General features: G+C 41.2%; 1 protein-coding gene across 3 annotated transcripts in view; it reads right to left on the bottom strand.

The window, feature by feature from the left end:
* Positions 1 to 16,501, bottom strand: part of PPP1R21 (protein phosphatase 1 regulatory subunit 21) — a 78,784-nt gene that overhangs the window by 2,127 nt on the left and 60,156 nt on the right. Inside the window, exons 7-8 of one of the 3 annotated variants that reach the window (XM_026084441.1) lie at positions 9,173 to 9,375; positions 8,687 to 8,793 (exon numbers count right to left, since the gene is read on the bottom strand). In XM_026084441.1, coding sequence (XP_025940226.1) covers positions 8,719 to 8,793; positions 9,173 to 9,375 — 278 coding nt within the window. In that variant the 3' untranslated portion in view covers positions 8,687 to 8,718. Of the gene's footprint in view, positions 1 to 4,511; positions 8,794 to 9,172; positions 9,376 to 12,885; positions 13,977 to 16,501 lie in introns of those variants that run through there. The other 2 variants (XM_026084440.1, XM_026084439.1) reach the window with 2 other exon arrangements.

Genomic DNA, 16,501 nt, shown 5'->3' with positions numbered 1-16,501 from the left:
TTAACATAAGCATTGCGATCAGTGTGTCCACTGAACACATGAAAAAGTCTGTGGAAAAATTAAATCTTCTCTGAACAAGACAAAATATAAAAATATCTGTGGATAGCATTACTTACTCTGATTGGATAACTTTGCTATTGGTAACCTTAACACAGTGTCCAAATCTTGCAATATAAAGCACAAATTCATCATGATTTTCATRCTTATGGATTTTGTTATCATTTAACCCCATTTTTAAGAGGGAAACTGAGACACAGACACACTAAGAATCTTGCCCATGGTCACAAATGGTAGTCAGGAACAGCATCCAAGTTTCATCGATCTTGGTTTCGCTTCCTATCAGATTGTCTGTGTTGTGGTCCCTTTAACAGCTCACAAGTGTTTTAGGAGTCAGGCTGTCTGGAGATTAGCATGCTGTTCAAATCCTCATGATTTTTCAGGGTTTTGTCAGCATTTGGGATAGTGCTGCTTAAGGGCACCTCAAACGTTCGTTTACTGGACAGGTTTTAATTTGTAATTATTTATACTCCTCTTGGTACATGATGTCTAGAAAAGATTTATTTTTGGATGATGAACCTTTATTAATCATTAAAAAATTTACATTTTCAAATGCCTTCCTTCTAGAAACGGAGATCCTTAGGAAATTCAGATGCTTGGTAATGGATGCCCTCTTCTGTTGAAATACAGTAYTGTTGGTGTAAATGCATAGATACTCAACTGTACAAGTATTGAATTCTTTCTAAAAGCATATTTTATAAATACCATCTTGCCCTTTCTTCTAAGTAAGAGTAATCATTCTTAAAAGGAAGTGGTTAGAGAATATGGGCAGTCCTCACGGAGATGCATCGACACAGGCAGAACTGTAATTTTGTTTTGAAGTAAGATATTCTCTAACATGCTCCCTTTGTTTTCAGCTGTTGACTCATAGATACACAGCACTCTAGCATCATAACCAATTTTATTAACAGCATGATTTTGTTACAAGCCCCATCATTTCCTTCAGAGTTCTGATATAGGTAACACCGGAACCTCTGGTTTGTTCTGCTTTCACTGATCATATGCGACTCCTCCGTTTTTTCAAGTACCTCTCCTTTTTTACCTGATTTAGACCACTTTATCAGAGGAACTGTGGAAAGAACTGTCCCTTAATTCAATTTAATGACAAATTTTCAGGACACCGGGGAGAATAAGAAGGAATCTGTACAAACTGGTGTATAAAAATGGCCCTCTAGATGGATTGAATACACTGACTAGTCCTGTGTATCTGGGCTCCTTGACAAGCGCAGTGTCTTATGCAGTATGAGTAAGCCCAATTAAGGATGAAATAAGCCTTGGATCTCCTTAATGCTCACCCTGATACCCTGCCTTAGGTGGAGAGAAAGCATCAAAGTGAAATAGCCGTCAGCAGCAACCTCACTGTCCTTATTCTTGTCCCTACTTTCTACTATACTCTTGCTCCTGCCCCACTCAGTGCTCATCTCCTATTCCTTCTCCTCCTTGACTGTCTGCCCCGATCCCCTGGGTACCAAGGCTGTTTATAATATCCTTTTTGCCAGGAGAGAGCCCAACATCCCTCCCTGTGTCCCCAAGAAAAGTTCCAGTGCAGCTCCCTCCCCTTTTGCCTAGTCTTTCCCTTCGTCTCTCTCTACTGTTGTTTTACTCCCTGCATCAATGGGTGAAATCCCACTCCCTCCTCTCCTGTCCATAACAGCCACCTATCTGCTCCTGGACCCCCCAGCTCCACTCTGTTGTTTCTAAGAGAAAAGTAAAACAGAGAGGGAATCGTAGAGAACACATCGAGTCAGGGGGCAGTGGGAGGATAAATGCCAGAAACATTATTTCTCTTTATTTCAGTTAGCTACTGGGAGTTCATAGTTGAGCAGGTGATTACTGAAGTCCAGGCGGTTTTAATGTTAAGTTAAATAAGAGCAGAAGAGCAGGTTCTGCTCAAGGGCAGTTTGCTACGTCTCACTTTGCATTACCTAATTGGAAGAAGAAGTCAGAGCTACCACAGTAGCTCCTTTCGCCAGCAGTGTTTTTGCAGCACTGACATTTGCTGCCTTTGAAACTGCCACTAAGGTCAGGTTGGTACGTGACTTTGAGAGACAGGTTCAAGTACAGCTTAACAAGAAGGTTCTTGTGCTTATTGTCTAATTGATACCAGTTTAACTTTACTAAAGAATGACTCAGACATACAAAGATTAAGCTACATTGCCACATTAGTCTTGGAAGTGCTTATGTGAGGATCCCAACGTTGGTTAGGGTCTTCTTCCTGACACTCTCTTTCAGGGCAAGCATGTCTGGGCTGCTGGCACCTAACTGTATGCACCATTTCATTCTTTTTTTTCCCCAAACTACTTCTGAGACACCTGGATGCAAGTGTTGCACACCCACCTGACAGTATTAACCACATAATTAGCAGCAAAAATATTCAGTGATTCATTCTGGTAGCTCTGTGGAAACAGTTTCCATTTGCACATTGTGCCTTTCCATGAAAGGGGCTGAAACAGCATTTCACCTTTTCTCTCCAGGCAATGGATGGCTCCCGCCATTTCAGATAAACTGTCATCTAAAGCCTGGTGTCAAAATTTATATTTAGACAGTAAAATCTAATTAGCATTACAGATGAATTGGCAGATGCAGGTCCCTCCCTAGAGAGCAGTCCAACAAGTTTGCAGTGGTAGGATGCCTCTGGGTATCGCCAGGCTAATACCTAAGTTCCCACTTTAAATCCTCCGTGTTCCACTGCTGGGTTTTACTTGATATTTTCATTGCACCTGCTATTGCATGACGATGTCACTGGTCCCTTGCATGAGCAAGGTCTTCCTGTCAAGGAATATAGATTGTCACCGCCAACAGCTGCACAGATGTGACACAGGGATGCCCAAGGTGGAGACGGAGCTAGTTGTTCTGCTTGGCACTAACAGCACCGCTGAGCACATGAAAGCTCAGTGCAGAGGCAGGGCGGGCGCAACCCAGCAGGGCCGTTTCCGTACAGCTGGGCGGCAAGCTGGACAYGGCCTGGCGCTGGGCTGTGCCGCCATGCAAACTCATACAAAGGAGCTCTGCTCGCTGCCCTTTCCTTCTGCCAGCTCCCCAGCCCAGCCATGCCTCCTCCCTCCTCCCTCCTCTGCCTCTGAGTTAAACATAGGTCCCTTCTGCTCCCAGCACGTCCTGAGTTTTGTTCCCCCCCCAACCTTTATTCTTAAATAAGGAAATGGAAGCGAAAGGTATTTTATATTAAATCAAAAAGGCCATCACAATGCTATGCAATGCTAGACTGTATCTACCCACAAACAGAAATCTCTAGTCACACTTTCTTTGTGGGATGGCAAAGCAGAATTTGACTCATCGCATTTTACTTCTTTCAATAAGGCTCCAGCATGGATTGTGAACATCGCTTACAACATGTTATGATTATTACTGTAAAAAATTACAGGTTGCTTTTACTAAGGAAAGAATAGGGCTAYAAAATAGCACATACTAGGCATAGCACATACTAGGAAAGTGTCCCAAAAATAAATGCTTTCATGTCATTATTTGTATTCTAGCAATTTAACATCTCACCTTTTCACATACCTCAAACATGTTGTTCACTGGCACTTTTAAATATTGCAGTGTTTAAGTTCCCATTCTGAACGAGGACTATACTGCTACTAGACACATGCTTTCCATTTGCAGATGTTCACTGAACGATACAACACCAATGAAGTGAAAATGTATGTTAACTGTATTTCTCCATGTTTCACAAAATAAACCATTGGTTTGGTTCTGAATGTACAAGTGCTTTCATTCCAGGCAAAATGTTCTCAGTGGAAGATTTGGTGGATTGGTGGTTGTTACCCTTTATCTGTAAGCTGGTCTCAGCTTTAGAAGTAGAGAGCAAGACACCTGTGAAATAATTAGGTCTTATTTTTACTTGCTTGAATTATTTAAACTTTGGAAAATTCTATTTATTTATTTTTATTTCTGTGGAAATTCATCTCTGGATTTGTCCTCATTCACACAATTGACATTAAGTCGGGGTTAATTTAACATGAGTGTTTTATACTTTAAACCCATTCTTTGAAGAGTCACCCCACACATCTCTGCCTTATTCACATATTTCCCCATCGAGGTTTCACTGCTTCACTAGTAACAGCTCATTCCAAGAATGGACTATGAAATTTGTGAAAGTCTTAAATGGTTGCCACTAGTTTATATTCAAATATCCCAGTGATTTTGGAGGAAGTGTTGGATAGGCAAAAACATCATATTCTTTGGCTTACTATGTTATACAAATAACAGGCATAGAGCTGAAACAGTCATTAATGGAATATGGAGCACCGTTCAGCTTTCTGTAACCAACAGTATTTAAGATTAGGAGTGATGTCCCTAGCCCCACTCACATACAGAGTAAAACTTCTTTTACTAATAAATTACCACACTTAATGGTACAAGATCAACTGTCTAATTATAGTAAATGCAAAATGAGCTTGATAAATTTTCAGTAGGGGGACAAGAAACTGCTAGTCTGAAATACAGCTTTATTTTTTTAATCAATATGCAATCTACAAAATGTTATTACAAGATTATCAGCATGATAACAAATAAATTGATATTTTCCATTAAAAATAACAGCACTGCTTCTGAATTACTAAAATAACAGCTAAGAACTACTAACTCCAGCAGTTAGTTACCGTATTTAGTCAATACAAAGAGAATTAAGTATAGAATAGCGGCATGGACAGCAGTACTGCAACTAAGAAATCTGTCAAGTAAAATATGTGTAACTAAAAGCAACATCTGAAAACATCCTTTTTCAAATGTTAAGCACCTTTGGACAATTAATATGGAATCTGGAAAAAAGCAAGCAGCACAAAGATGACAGCAGCTTGGCGGTACGTTCAATGGAGTGCAGCATCATCCTCATTTCTACGGGGCTGCTGGATGGTGGCAGCTAGAGAATCAGTCACAGTCACGGCAAGGCTACAGCTTAGATACCCAGTAACAATCCCTTTCCTCTCTTCTGTTTTCTTTTCTGGCAGAAATAAATAAGCATTGCACTTTGCTTATTTGCTAGTGTCAAGAATCCTCTACAGTTTTTTTTTCCCTATTCATTACCACTATTCTCTCTCTCTCTCTTTTTTTTTTGCTTCTCCTCCTTCATTCTTAGAGACTTTGATGCAGATCCCATTTTGTTGGTTAAAAGACTTCCATTGACTTCAATGGGTGTTTGAATCCAAAATTACATCAAGCACCATTTACATATAGTAATACTATGAGAAATGAGTAATACTGTGAGAAAGATTCATGCAAAGATAAAGTTTGTCTGAGCAAATACAACATTTGGAAAATAAGTCACACTACAAAAATAGCTGTTCTCATTGATTTCTGCTTAAAATATAAAATACCCCAAACCCTGCTGCTGCTTTGTGAAAGAAACCAAGATAATACCTAAATATGGCCCTGTAGTAAATGTTAGTAAGCGTTTGCATTTTCAGTGACCAGCATAGCTGGAATAATTTCAGTGACGCAGGCACGAGCTGTAGGAAGCAGAGATCAGGCATGTACTCAACCTGGCTCCTCACACAAGGCCAACGCACCTCACAGGCCATTTACAGCTCCAGCCCTGGGATTCTGCTAGCTAGACACTGAGCAGCACAACAGATTATAAAAACTGTTCCTCACCTCCATTCCCCTCCCAAAATACAGTTAAACTACATATAAGCCAGATTTCCAAAGAATCAAAACCAATACATTTATTCACTATCACCTGCTGTAGCTTTTGTAGAAAATGTTAGCAAATAAGCTGAAACATTGGGAATATTTGTTCAATAGACTATATTCAAGAACATCAGAGAATGAAAAAGAAATATTAGAAAGGGGAAGCCAKGGTATTTCTGTTTTAGTGTGTTGCAATAAAATGGGAAGGTTAGAATTTGATTTAAAAAAAAAGTCAGACAACCCAATTTTTTCTTTCATTAAACTGTAGCATATTTTAAAAATATTTTGACAGCAAGGCATACAAACATCAGTCTGAGACTGAACAGGGCAATTAATTCTGTCTTCAGCTGTGCTAATTGTCAAATTTAAACTAAAAATCATGCATGAAACAGAGTAACTTTCTTTCAGTGTAGCAATGTTTCTGTGGAATGAATTCCCCATGATCCTGATCCAATTCCTATTAACATTAACRGAGAGTCCTGCAGGCCTCAGATGTAAAGCCATGATTCTGCTACATAGATATAGCTACAACTTGACCTTTTGATGTTGATGAGTTCAGTAAGGCTGAATTATCACTTGCACCATACCAGATATAATATGGACTCACCAGCGGGACAGAAGAATTATAGCATGGCTGTTCATCATTTCAGCCATTCAAAGCAATAGATCATATTTTATGGGATCAAGCTAGAAGAAACTACAGCACTAGACTGGTTTCTTAAATGTGCCTTGAGAGACAGCAGAAAGAGGAGAGAACAAAAGCAGCCGTTGCTTCTGCAGGAGCTGTGACGATACCAGACACCGAAAGCCTAGGAAATGCATGCAAAGAAGGGGGATCCTGAGATGGAAAAGTCACAGAAGAGACTGACCGTCCTCTTACTTAAAAAAAGGAAAGATGGGGGCCAGTTGGCAAGACATGCTTTGGACACTTAGCACTGCTAACAGATTTACTGAATTAACTGTGTTAATGTCAGTCAAAACAAGTCAGCGGACCTGACAGCCTCAGACAGAGGTTAGTGCAAGGAACTGAAACGTATAAGCATTTTGCGTCCTCTGCCTCATCGAGCACAAAGATAATAGATATTGTAACTCCATAGTTATACTAGAGCTAAGTGAATTGCAGAGCTCTGCCATGGTACTAAGTAAATACATTTTGCCCTAGTGTACACTATGTCACTTAGTTCAGCTGAGAACTAAATAAACCAAAATTAAATATGAATAAAACAAACTGAACATGACTTGAAGGTGCTAATTGTTTCTCAAGTCAAAACATGTATGGAAGATGCAACATCTGAGACACATTTGGATCACTACTACACTAAAGCATTTGCTTAGATTTATAATAACATAATCTGCTAATAAAATGGGATATATAGAGAAGCCAAAATACCATAACAGTCTATTCGGGGCTTTGGTAATGTAATACACATAAAAAACCTGCCCTCAGGATTTAGTATAGAATCTATTACCCATTTCATTCTCAGTTTCTAAATGGGGGAAAAAAGTTTATTGTGATGAACTATGTTCATATTATGGCCTTCTGTTTCCTCAGATTGATAATTTTCTCAAGGCATATCCCACATATTTCTACTTTTGGAGAATAACATTTATCTGTATTTTTACTCAGCATTCATATAAACAGTTACAGCTGTGACAAAATATAAAGTGAGACTTAGTGCATTACTATATTTTTATTCTCCAATAATTTCAGTTTGAAGTAAGGATAATTTTAGGAAAACTGCAGCAAAAAAGTATCAGGAGCATTTTTAAGTTCATCAGATTCTTTTTTTCAGACCTGGAATTACCCCCTGCAGAAAATGACAAAGGGGTAATGGCTTTGGAAAAATGTTAAAACCCTTCCCTAAATTCCAATAKATGTTCAAAACCAGTTAACGTATTAATAGGGGTTAGTAGCTGAGGTTGCCTGCTGAAGTGTCACAGCTTCACTTCCCTTGCGATAGTCTATTCCAGTGTTCTTACCCCATAGAAAAATCCCTTTAGAGGCGGTAGCATGAGAACAATCTCACTTTCCATGCGTGGAAAGACATGTCCGCTATCTTGAAGTTACTCAAAACGACAGTGCAACATGGCCTGCGGTTTCCCAACCAACATCTGGAACTTGAGGCCTAAAGGGGGCCCAGAGCAATTGGTAGTGACTGGAGCTTTTTTTTTCAGTTCTGCTTGTGTAAATTAGCAAAGCTTCATTGACTTTAAGAGACCTGGACTAATTTACACTTGCTGAGGATCTGTCCCTTGTTTCACTTGCCGCAGTAGCGAAAAAGATTTGTCTAATGCTGGTACAGAAATTTCAGTCACATCTGCCATGTGTTTTTTTGCCCAAGAGACTACATCRAGCAAACCTATAAAATGCTGGGGAGGAAACATTCAGAGCTACAGAAAAATGAGGAATCTTATTGCTGAACAACTTTTCCCACTCCGCCAATGAAATCACCCAGTTTCTACTCATTAGTTGAGGCCCTTGTAGAAAGTAATGTTACGACTTGTTCTGTTGACATATATTGAGGTGAGCAGAAACGTGGGGGACATAGATTTTCAAACTCCACTAAAAAGTGTAATTGGTCCTGCTGGGCCTTGCACAGATGCTGGTCTGCGCATAAGCATTCTGGCAGTTTTTATTGCTGAATATTGTATGTCCAAGTGACGTGAACTCTTTGAGTGGTGCCATTAGTTTTCAATACAGAGTATGAGATCACTCCCAAGTCACAGATATGCAACAGAAAAAAATACATCACAATCAGTCAATTAAGTGCTCACGTCCTGCAAATCTTTACAAGGTGACGTTACTCATACCACTTCTCCCATAACAGGAAGTTTACTTGAATGTGAGCTAATCAAACAAGTACTGATTTGCAGAATTAAACCCCAAAGCCCTAAAAATAATTCAATGATTGCATTTATCCTAAACTAGATCATTGCACTTTTTCTAACAATAGAATTTCCCATGGAAATGGATTCCTACTAGTATTATATGATGGTGTCTGCTGTCCTTTTTTACTGCATTAGGCAGTTGCCAGCCTTATCTGGATCTTCTCCATCAAGCCTAATCCATTTCTTTTCAATTTCAACCTGTAGTTAGAAAACAACAAACAGGTAGAATTTAGCAAATAACTGGGCACTAAAGCTGTGATCTGCAGCAACAGGGTGAATAAAAGCTTTGACACAGAATCAAAAGACTCCCAGGCCCACCAGACGTCAAAACTGCTACTCCCAGAAATAGCACTGAGAAAAAACAATGCTGCACTTGCAGTTCTGTTTTTCAGCATCGTCTTTGATCAGACAARGAATTATTTTTTAATGATTCTTTTGCTCAAAGTCATTCTCCCAAGTGCATGCAAGATATGGTTAGAATACAAATCACATTGGCTTTGAAAATACTGCACAGGGTGGGGAAGGAACAGGAGAGGAGAACAAGAGAAAGCGACTGTGAACACAATAGTGGAGATACCTGGCAATTGTAAAAAGCTTTCTGAATCACGTGTTTCTGGGGCTGCACATCACTCTCTAGGCCCAGAGACTTGACTTCCGTTCYGGAGGCACAGGCATCGTGAATGACAAACTGCACAGTAGCAAATGGATACCAGTCAGAAGGTATTTCCTGGTCTGATCCAAGCTCTAGTTTGTAAGACAGACTGTGTGGATGATCTGAACCTTTGAAAAGAAAAAAAAAAGAAGCAACCACTATCAGATAATTATTTTTAATTTGTTTACAGTGCATGGTTAATCTGCTAACAAGAGACCATAGCTCTATTTTTTTTTATTAATGCATAGCTGTTATATAATGCAGGATTATTCTATCTGTAATCTTTTGCTACTGGGGCATAAGATGGCCCCTTACTCCTTTTTTCTCTACTTCACCACACCTCTTACAGTCATCACAATTTTACAAATTAATTTGCACAAGATTTACCAGATCCTGCCAGCTTCTCATTAAGCAAGGAGTACTACCAACCTAGGGATTGGCAGCTAAATTCAGATTTTTAGGGAAGAATCTCAGTTTTCACTTAAAAATACATTTCTTACTCTCATGGAAAGGAAAAAAAAAAACTTGAAGATCTCTGTTTAGCCAAGGCAGAGATGCTGCCCTATGTCCAACAACTGCCCTTCCAGAGCTCTCTGCTATAGGAGTTTCACCCGGGTGTTTATTTCAAGTACAACAGCTATCTTGTGTAACATCATTTATCACAGTATGCCTACAGCGGGAAGATAAAGGTGCAGCTCAGAGTGCTGCTCAAACAAGATATATCCCAGCTGCCGGGATGAGGGCTAATCCGTCTCCCTTTCTAGCTTTGCTTTTGCTATGGGAAAAGGACATATCCTCTTTCTTCTAAACAAAAGAATTGCTGAAGGAACTATCATGTTATAAACCACAATCATGAAGGACTGCCCATGCACTGCAGTGTATTCCAGATTTCTCTAATCCAGCCTTAGATCCTACTGATCACTTGCTTCAGAGTTTCTTGTATGTGGGAAAGGTATGGGAAACCATTTCTCCTTCTATTGGCACACAAGAACACCAGGGTGAAAACCCCGCTTTCCACAGAAATTGAGGTCACTAAGTTCACTACGTGCACGAAGCCAATATACCAAAATGAAAAGAATTCTTCATATCACAGCTGCCTCTCCAAATTCTTCAGGGCAAAAAATAGTAATTCTGCCTTTCCCCTCCTCTCCAGTGTTTTAAGCATCAGTATAGAAAACTATCATTTGGCTGCAGGCCGAAAACGTTAACAGAGAAAGGATTGCCCACGTTTTGTCAAATGAAAGCCTGGCAGCATATTTAGTTTTCATCCGTTACACTAAATGGACGGCATCTCAAAGTTTAGGCAAAAACATCCCATTCTTTATGTACCCACTTTCTCCAGCGGCAGGAATCAATCTCATCTCAGAACGAAGGAGATGCTCACGATGGAATTAACACATGCTGAGCTTTATCCATCCCATGGGAATAGTCAATATAACACACCACATCCACAGGCTCACAAGCATTTCATAAGGCAAAAAAAAAAGGGGGGGGGGGACTTCCATAAAAGGTTGCCAAGCCTATAGCAGTTCTCCCTGGAAAAATGGCTACGTCTATGACAGATCCCTGCCAGCCTGCCTGAGGAGCACCGAGCACGGGAGGCTCCTGAAGGAGAACTCAAGTCAGCAGCCAAAGCAGTTCCCCACCTCACTTACGCTGCAGGCTGAACCCGTGCAGTGGAGTTGCATGTGTCCAAGTGTCCCCTGTGACCCGCCTCAAAGCCTGCCTGAGCCCAGACCCCCTGCGCACGCACTGGTGTCCAGGCAGCTCAGAAAGGAGCGGAGGCTGGACTCAAGGGTAGGCTGGAGACACAGTCGAGACCTGGCCAACCTGGCACATCTGAGGATTTTTGCAAAGTTCTCACCACAGCCTTAATTCTGCTTCTACTAAAGCCCAATAGGGAGCATATTTTTAAAAAATCATTGATGTCTTCAGGAAGAAAACATTTCAGATCTTAGTAGATAATTTATATTTGATCAGTTTTGATGGACAGAGTTCTACTAAACACACTTGTCTCTAAGTTCACCAGAAAACCTAAGTCAATAAATAGTCCTCCAGATTTCATATTAAGTCTGGCATAAAGTTAATGAATCCCCAAAAATCAAGTGTTGAAGTGTTTGAAATTCATACATTTGTCTTAAACATACTCATAACATTCTATTTAAATTTTTTTACTAGTAAAGTATTATTAATTTCTTAATTAATAATACCCTCCCTCTTCCTTAATATGATGTTCAACAACAGAATTAAATTTGTTTGGAAGAAAAGGTGAAGGAAGGGGAGAAAGGAATGGGAAAAGTACTTTGGAGTATCAGCCCCCTCAGTTTCAGATGGAAGGATCTCCAGCTCTTTCTCCTCCTTTCTTTTTACTTCACTTTTTTCACGTTTAAAAATAATAATAATCAGTAGCTTAAAGAGCTATTTGCTGAATGCAAGTGTTTTTCTCCGTCAGTTCATCCCCAAGCCATGCACACAGAAACACAGCAGCATTGTTACAGCCAAACATTCAGGATAAGAGGCATGGCAGTGAGCAAGTGCATTCCTTGCCTGGTTGGCCTCTGTAAATGGTTGATTTAAAAGCAACCCCTACAGGCTTGCTTCCTTTAGTATACTGCCTTCGATCCTTATTATTTTAAATGTTTCTTCTTTCTGTAACTATTTTTAATATTACCAGAAGACCTGAACTGGATTTCAGAAAATTATGCTACAGGCACCAGTTAAGAGTCTTGCACCATAGAGCAGCATCAGACACTGATCTCGAAGTCTTATCTCGCACCTCTCCCAGACTTCTTTAAAGAAATGTGAATCACGACAGAGCCAGCAACCACTCCACTCCATGGGATTAGCTGCTTCCTTCTGCCAAAGTACAACTCTAATACAGACTGGTTACAGAAATATTGTAGGAAGGGGTAAAACAACTTGCATTCATAAATGCAAGGGCCAGATCCATAAAAGGGACTGCCAGGGATCGCTGCAACTAATGCCTAAGTCTTGAGTTCTGGGAATAAAACTTCCCTAAATATATCAGGCACAATAGCTCCTTTAAAGGCAAATGGGGAGAGGTAGGAGCCCAGCAATGGCCCTCAGAAGAGCCAGCACCAAGTGAGGGAAAACCTAGCCAAACAACGGGAAATGCTGGAGAGATCAGATGGAAAAAATCTCACCCCCCTTGCAGATGTTGCAGCCTACCTGTAGCACCAATCAAGGCACAACCTCCATACTTAAAAACACACAAAAACAAACAATCGCCCTCCCAAAAAACAAACCATGCTCACAGACCAAAAGCAGCAGCAGTGTTGCCTTTACATAGTGGCCTGCTGCTTACTTCTCTTGCACATGGGTTGGGCTCAGTCACCCACGCAGCCATAAGGCAAGGCTGGGCGCAGGGGCTGAGTAGGATGCTTTTTACTCCTTGCAGTTACTGTGATTTGTGCTGAACTCAGTGCTTCCAGTATATGCTAGACATTAGCCACTTCTCTGCATACACTACAGGATCAGGTCCTCCAAGGCACTCAAGCAAAAAGATACCTAATTTGCAAGCCCATAAAGGTCTTTGGCCAAGGAGCAGGATGCCAGAGGCGCACAGCATGGGGCTAAAGTCTCAGGACAATAAGACAATACACACAGATAGGTAAAACTGTAACATTAAAGACTTTATTACAGAAAGTAATAAAGTGCCATGTGGTGCATGCCTTGTCCACAATCTGCTGCTGGTCATCCCTTGCTGTGGCCAAGCATGTTTCTCCTGCAGTAAAGCCCTCTTAGTCCAGAGGAAATTCACGGTCTCTCTTCCAGACTGCCTGGACTTGGTGGAACGGTGCTGTCAGGGGTGAGCCTCTCCATCCTGTACCTGCCATCGTCCCAGCAAGAGCTGCAGCGATAGCCAACACCAGTGGCGAAGGAGACCGACACAAGCATTTCTTTTCCCAGCCAGTGAACTGCAGTGGTCATTCTGTCTCCAGCACCACAACCTACCTGAGCCATGCTCATCATGGCTGTGAGGACCTGCACTGCTCTCCAGCAGTGGGGCTGGGATGCAGCTAGGCACTGAGCAGGCCATATGTGTGCCTGCACGCTCCTGAGTAGGGCAGCAGTTTGGTAACACACTTTGTTGACCTGTTTTATCTGCTGTTTTCTGGGTTGGAATGCACAGACTGCACAACTACATCAACCACAGGTGAAGGGTCCAGGGAAAACAGCAGCAGGCACAACACTGAGGTGGCATGTCATGCCCTGGCCAGGATAGTGGCTCTTTCTGCCTTTGAGTGTATGGTTTGACTGAGGATCTGAGGAGAAAGGTGTTGTCCAAGAGCAGCAGCATCTTGTTTGCAGTCCATTTGTGGCAGAAGGAAAAGGATGTACATCTAGGGGCTTCTGGTGACGAAATTTATCATCTTCTTGTCATTGGAGAAAGGCCTCCGCAGAAATGAGTAGCAACAGGCATTGCCTGGAAAAATATTTTGTCTTCTGAGAAAAGGAATCCAGAAACAACCACTGTTTGGATTTCCCTGGAGAGATGTCTGATGGCAGATGTCCATCTGAGCCCAGACAAAGGCATATGGGCTGTTCTTCTTGCCCTGCTGCTTGACAGACCTGTTAGACATGGCATAGTTGTGATTCAGTACCACAAAGCACTTGAAAAACATCAGGGAGGCAGAGCACTCTTGATTTAGTCTGGATGTTGGGACTCGGTAAGTTCTGGGATCTTTTCTTTCCCCTAGGTTGTAACCTGCAAAGGCAGAGAGACAATAGTTTTGAGAGCTGAGTAAGGCTACTGCCCTGGGTCCTCTGGAGCAGCCTCCACTGGACCCTTTTCCCTACTTGCAAAACACAGGACCCCAGCCTATGCCCCTCATGTAGCAACATCAAGGCCAGAATGAGGTACTTACTGCTTAACTTGTGGAGAAGTCTCTCTGCCCAACACTGAGCCATGGTCAGAGCGCGGAGCAACCTGTTCCTGCCGGCCGACAGGCAATGAAGCAATCGACCAACACTTTGGAAGACAGTGAACACTGTCTTAGTTTTTGCCTAATATTGGCCAGTCCTTTTCATCTCTGCTCTGTGAACCTATTGTTTCCTTGGCCTTATATTACACTGGAGTTGGAAGAAAAGAAAAAGAGAGGCTGCATGTACAAAATCTTTTCGGAAAAAAAAAGAGTAATGATGAACAAGTTAGATGTTGGCCAGAAACAGAGAAAACACAGAGGTGCAGAAAGACAAGAGGGTTGGGGCGGGCATGGCGTTAAGTCTGTACAACTGCCCAGTGGAAGCGAAGAAGAAATATTATTCAGAGGTGAGCCTAGCTATCCAATATGTGGCCAATACATAAGCATCTGGCCTGATGGAAATGAATGACTCCTGAAAGGAGTGATTGGGATAATTTGGGGAGATAACTGCACTTTTACTAGCTAATTTAGGAGACAAAGATCCTAGGTCTTAAGTGTCTAGGCAACTGGATAATACTTTCGTGAACTGGGAGAGCTAAGCCTTCCTTATTTTATATTTATCAACCTGGCTCTTATTTCCTAAAAATGTTCCAAATTCTTGTTCTCTTCCTCTAAAGAAGAAAAGCAAAAAATAAAACTAGGAGATTCAAATTGTCATTTAGCATTCATATTGCACTTCACAAATAATTAGGAATCGAACTTTGCTGCCCTCACTCATCCTGTTTAGCACTCATTCACCTGTAAGAGCAGCGGTCAAGCAAGTCACCTTGATCTGAGAAAGGCTTGTGGAACCAAACAGTTTAGGCCAAAAGATGTGCTGGTAGAGCTACTTTAGTTAAGAAGTAATTTTATTTTTGCTAAACCAGTTCCAGTGCTAAAAGTCTTATTTTGATCATGGGAACATCAATAATTATTAATAACACATTTGTAATAGGATCATTAGAAGTTAACAACTCACTGTAGTCATGTCTAAATGGGTGCATTTACCCATATTCCTGGGAGAAAGGCATAGGAAAGGGGAGCAAGAAGATACCATTGCCAAAGAGCTGTCTGCAATGGTGCTGACACCAAAAAGAGGTGGCAGGGGCAGCAATGGAGCTCAAGTATAGATGTCATGGCTAGGAGTTTCCACCAGTTCAGAAAGCAAAACCAGCGCGAACTCAAGGTTGCTATGAGCCACCTCACAGCTACTAACCACTACGACCGTCTCAGACACCAGAGTCCTTGCYTAGACACTAAAAGGCAGTAGCAGGGCTCCCAGCAGCCACAAGCTCCCTGGGCTTCGTTTCTCTGTATTGCTTAATCACTGCTTCCTCACTACAGCTCCTTCACGGGGAAGAGGAGGAGGAATAATCAACGGAAGAATTGTTGTGATACACAACTGTCCTGCGATGGCTGTGTCACACAGCAGGAAACGCCACAGGGCACAAACACACGCAGCAAGAGAGTAAGACGCAGTGACTACAAGTCTAGTGTCTCCCTGGCTCCCAGGGCTGTGCAGGTTCACRCAGTTTCTTCAGTGCAAAGACTGGCCTCAGTACTGTGCTGAAATCATAACACGTGCTGCATTTCCTTAAATGATGCCCTAGCTGATTTCACAAACGTAGGCTCAATTTGCTGAATTTCATTAGACCAACACTTCAAAGTACAAGGCTTTTAAAGTATTTTTTAAAAATCAGTGCTAGCTTTCAGGCCCCACACCCTCCATTTATATACCTAAATAAGCATAGGCAGCTTCTAAAAATCTGGGGCATCTCACAGCTGCCACAGACTTTGCTTGKACAGCACCCTTCCAAGGACGCACTTTAGGAGGAACTAGTGGATACTAACATATTTTGATGGCTATAAATGGAGTTACAATGTATCTGTAGGCAACTTGTTTTTTTCTTTTTTCTTTTTTTTTCTTAGTCTTGGACAAAGGCTTTTTGAAAGCAAAAACATTGGCATGTTTTTCTCCCTGCAATAAAYGTATTATGAAAGTTTACATATTTCTATTAGTCTGACTGCCTCCAGATTTTTGGCACGCCTCAGGACAGTTCTATTTTTAAAATCTTTACTGCATATAGAATACTAGATAGAAAGCTTTAAAATTTGACCAGGCAGTATTACTACTGAAATATTTTCTAAAACGCACGAACATTTCAAGGATACAGATGATTTTGCAGATCTTAGCCAGAGGAACTATTCAAATGTCAAAAGTTTAAGCTACTGTTAGAAAATAATTTAAAGCTGTAGAATGCCACAGAAAAGGTTCTTACTTTTAAAYACCATAAATCTGAGTTTAATTGTGCACAACAAATCTTAAGGT

The sequence above is a fragment of the Apteryx rowi genome, unplaced genomic scaffold (assembly GCF_003343035.1).
Source record: "Apteryx rowi isolate R43461 unplaced genomic scaffold, aptRow1 scaffold_64, whole genome shotgun sequence".
NCBI classification, from domain to species: domain Eukaryota; kingdom Metazoa; phylum Chordata; class Aves; order Apterygiformes; family Apterygidae; genus Apteryx; species Apteryx rowi.
This window is presented reverse-complemented; position numbering and strand designations above follow the sequence as displayed.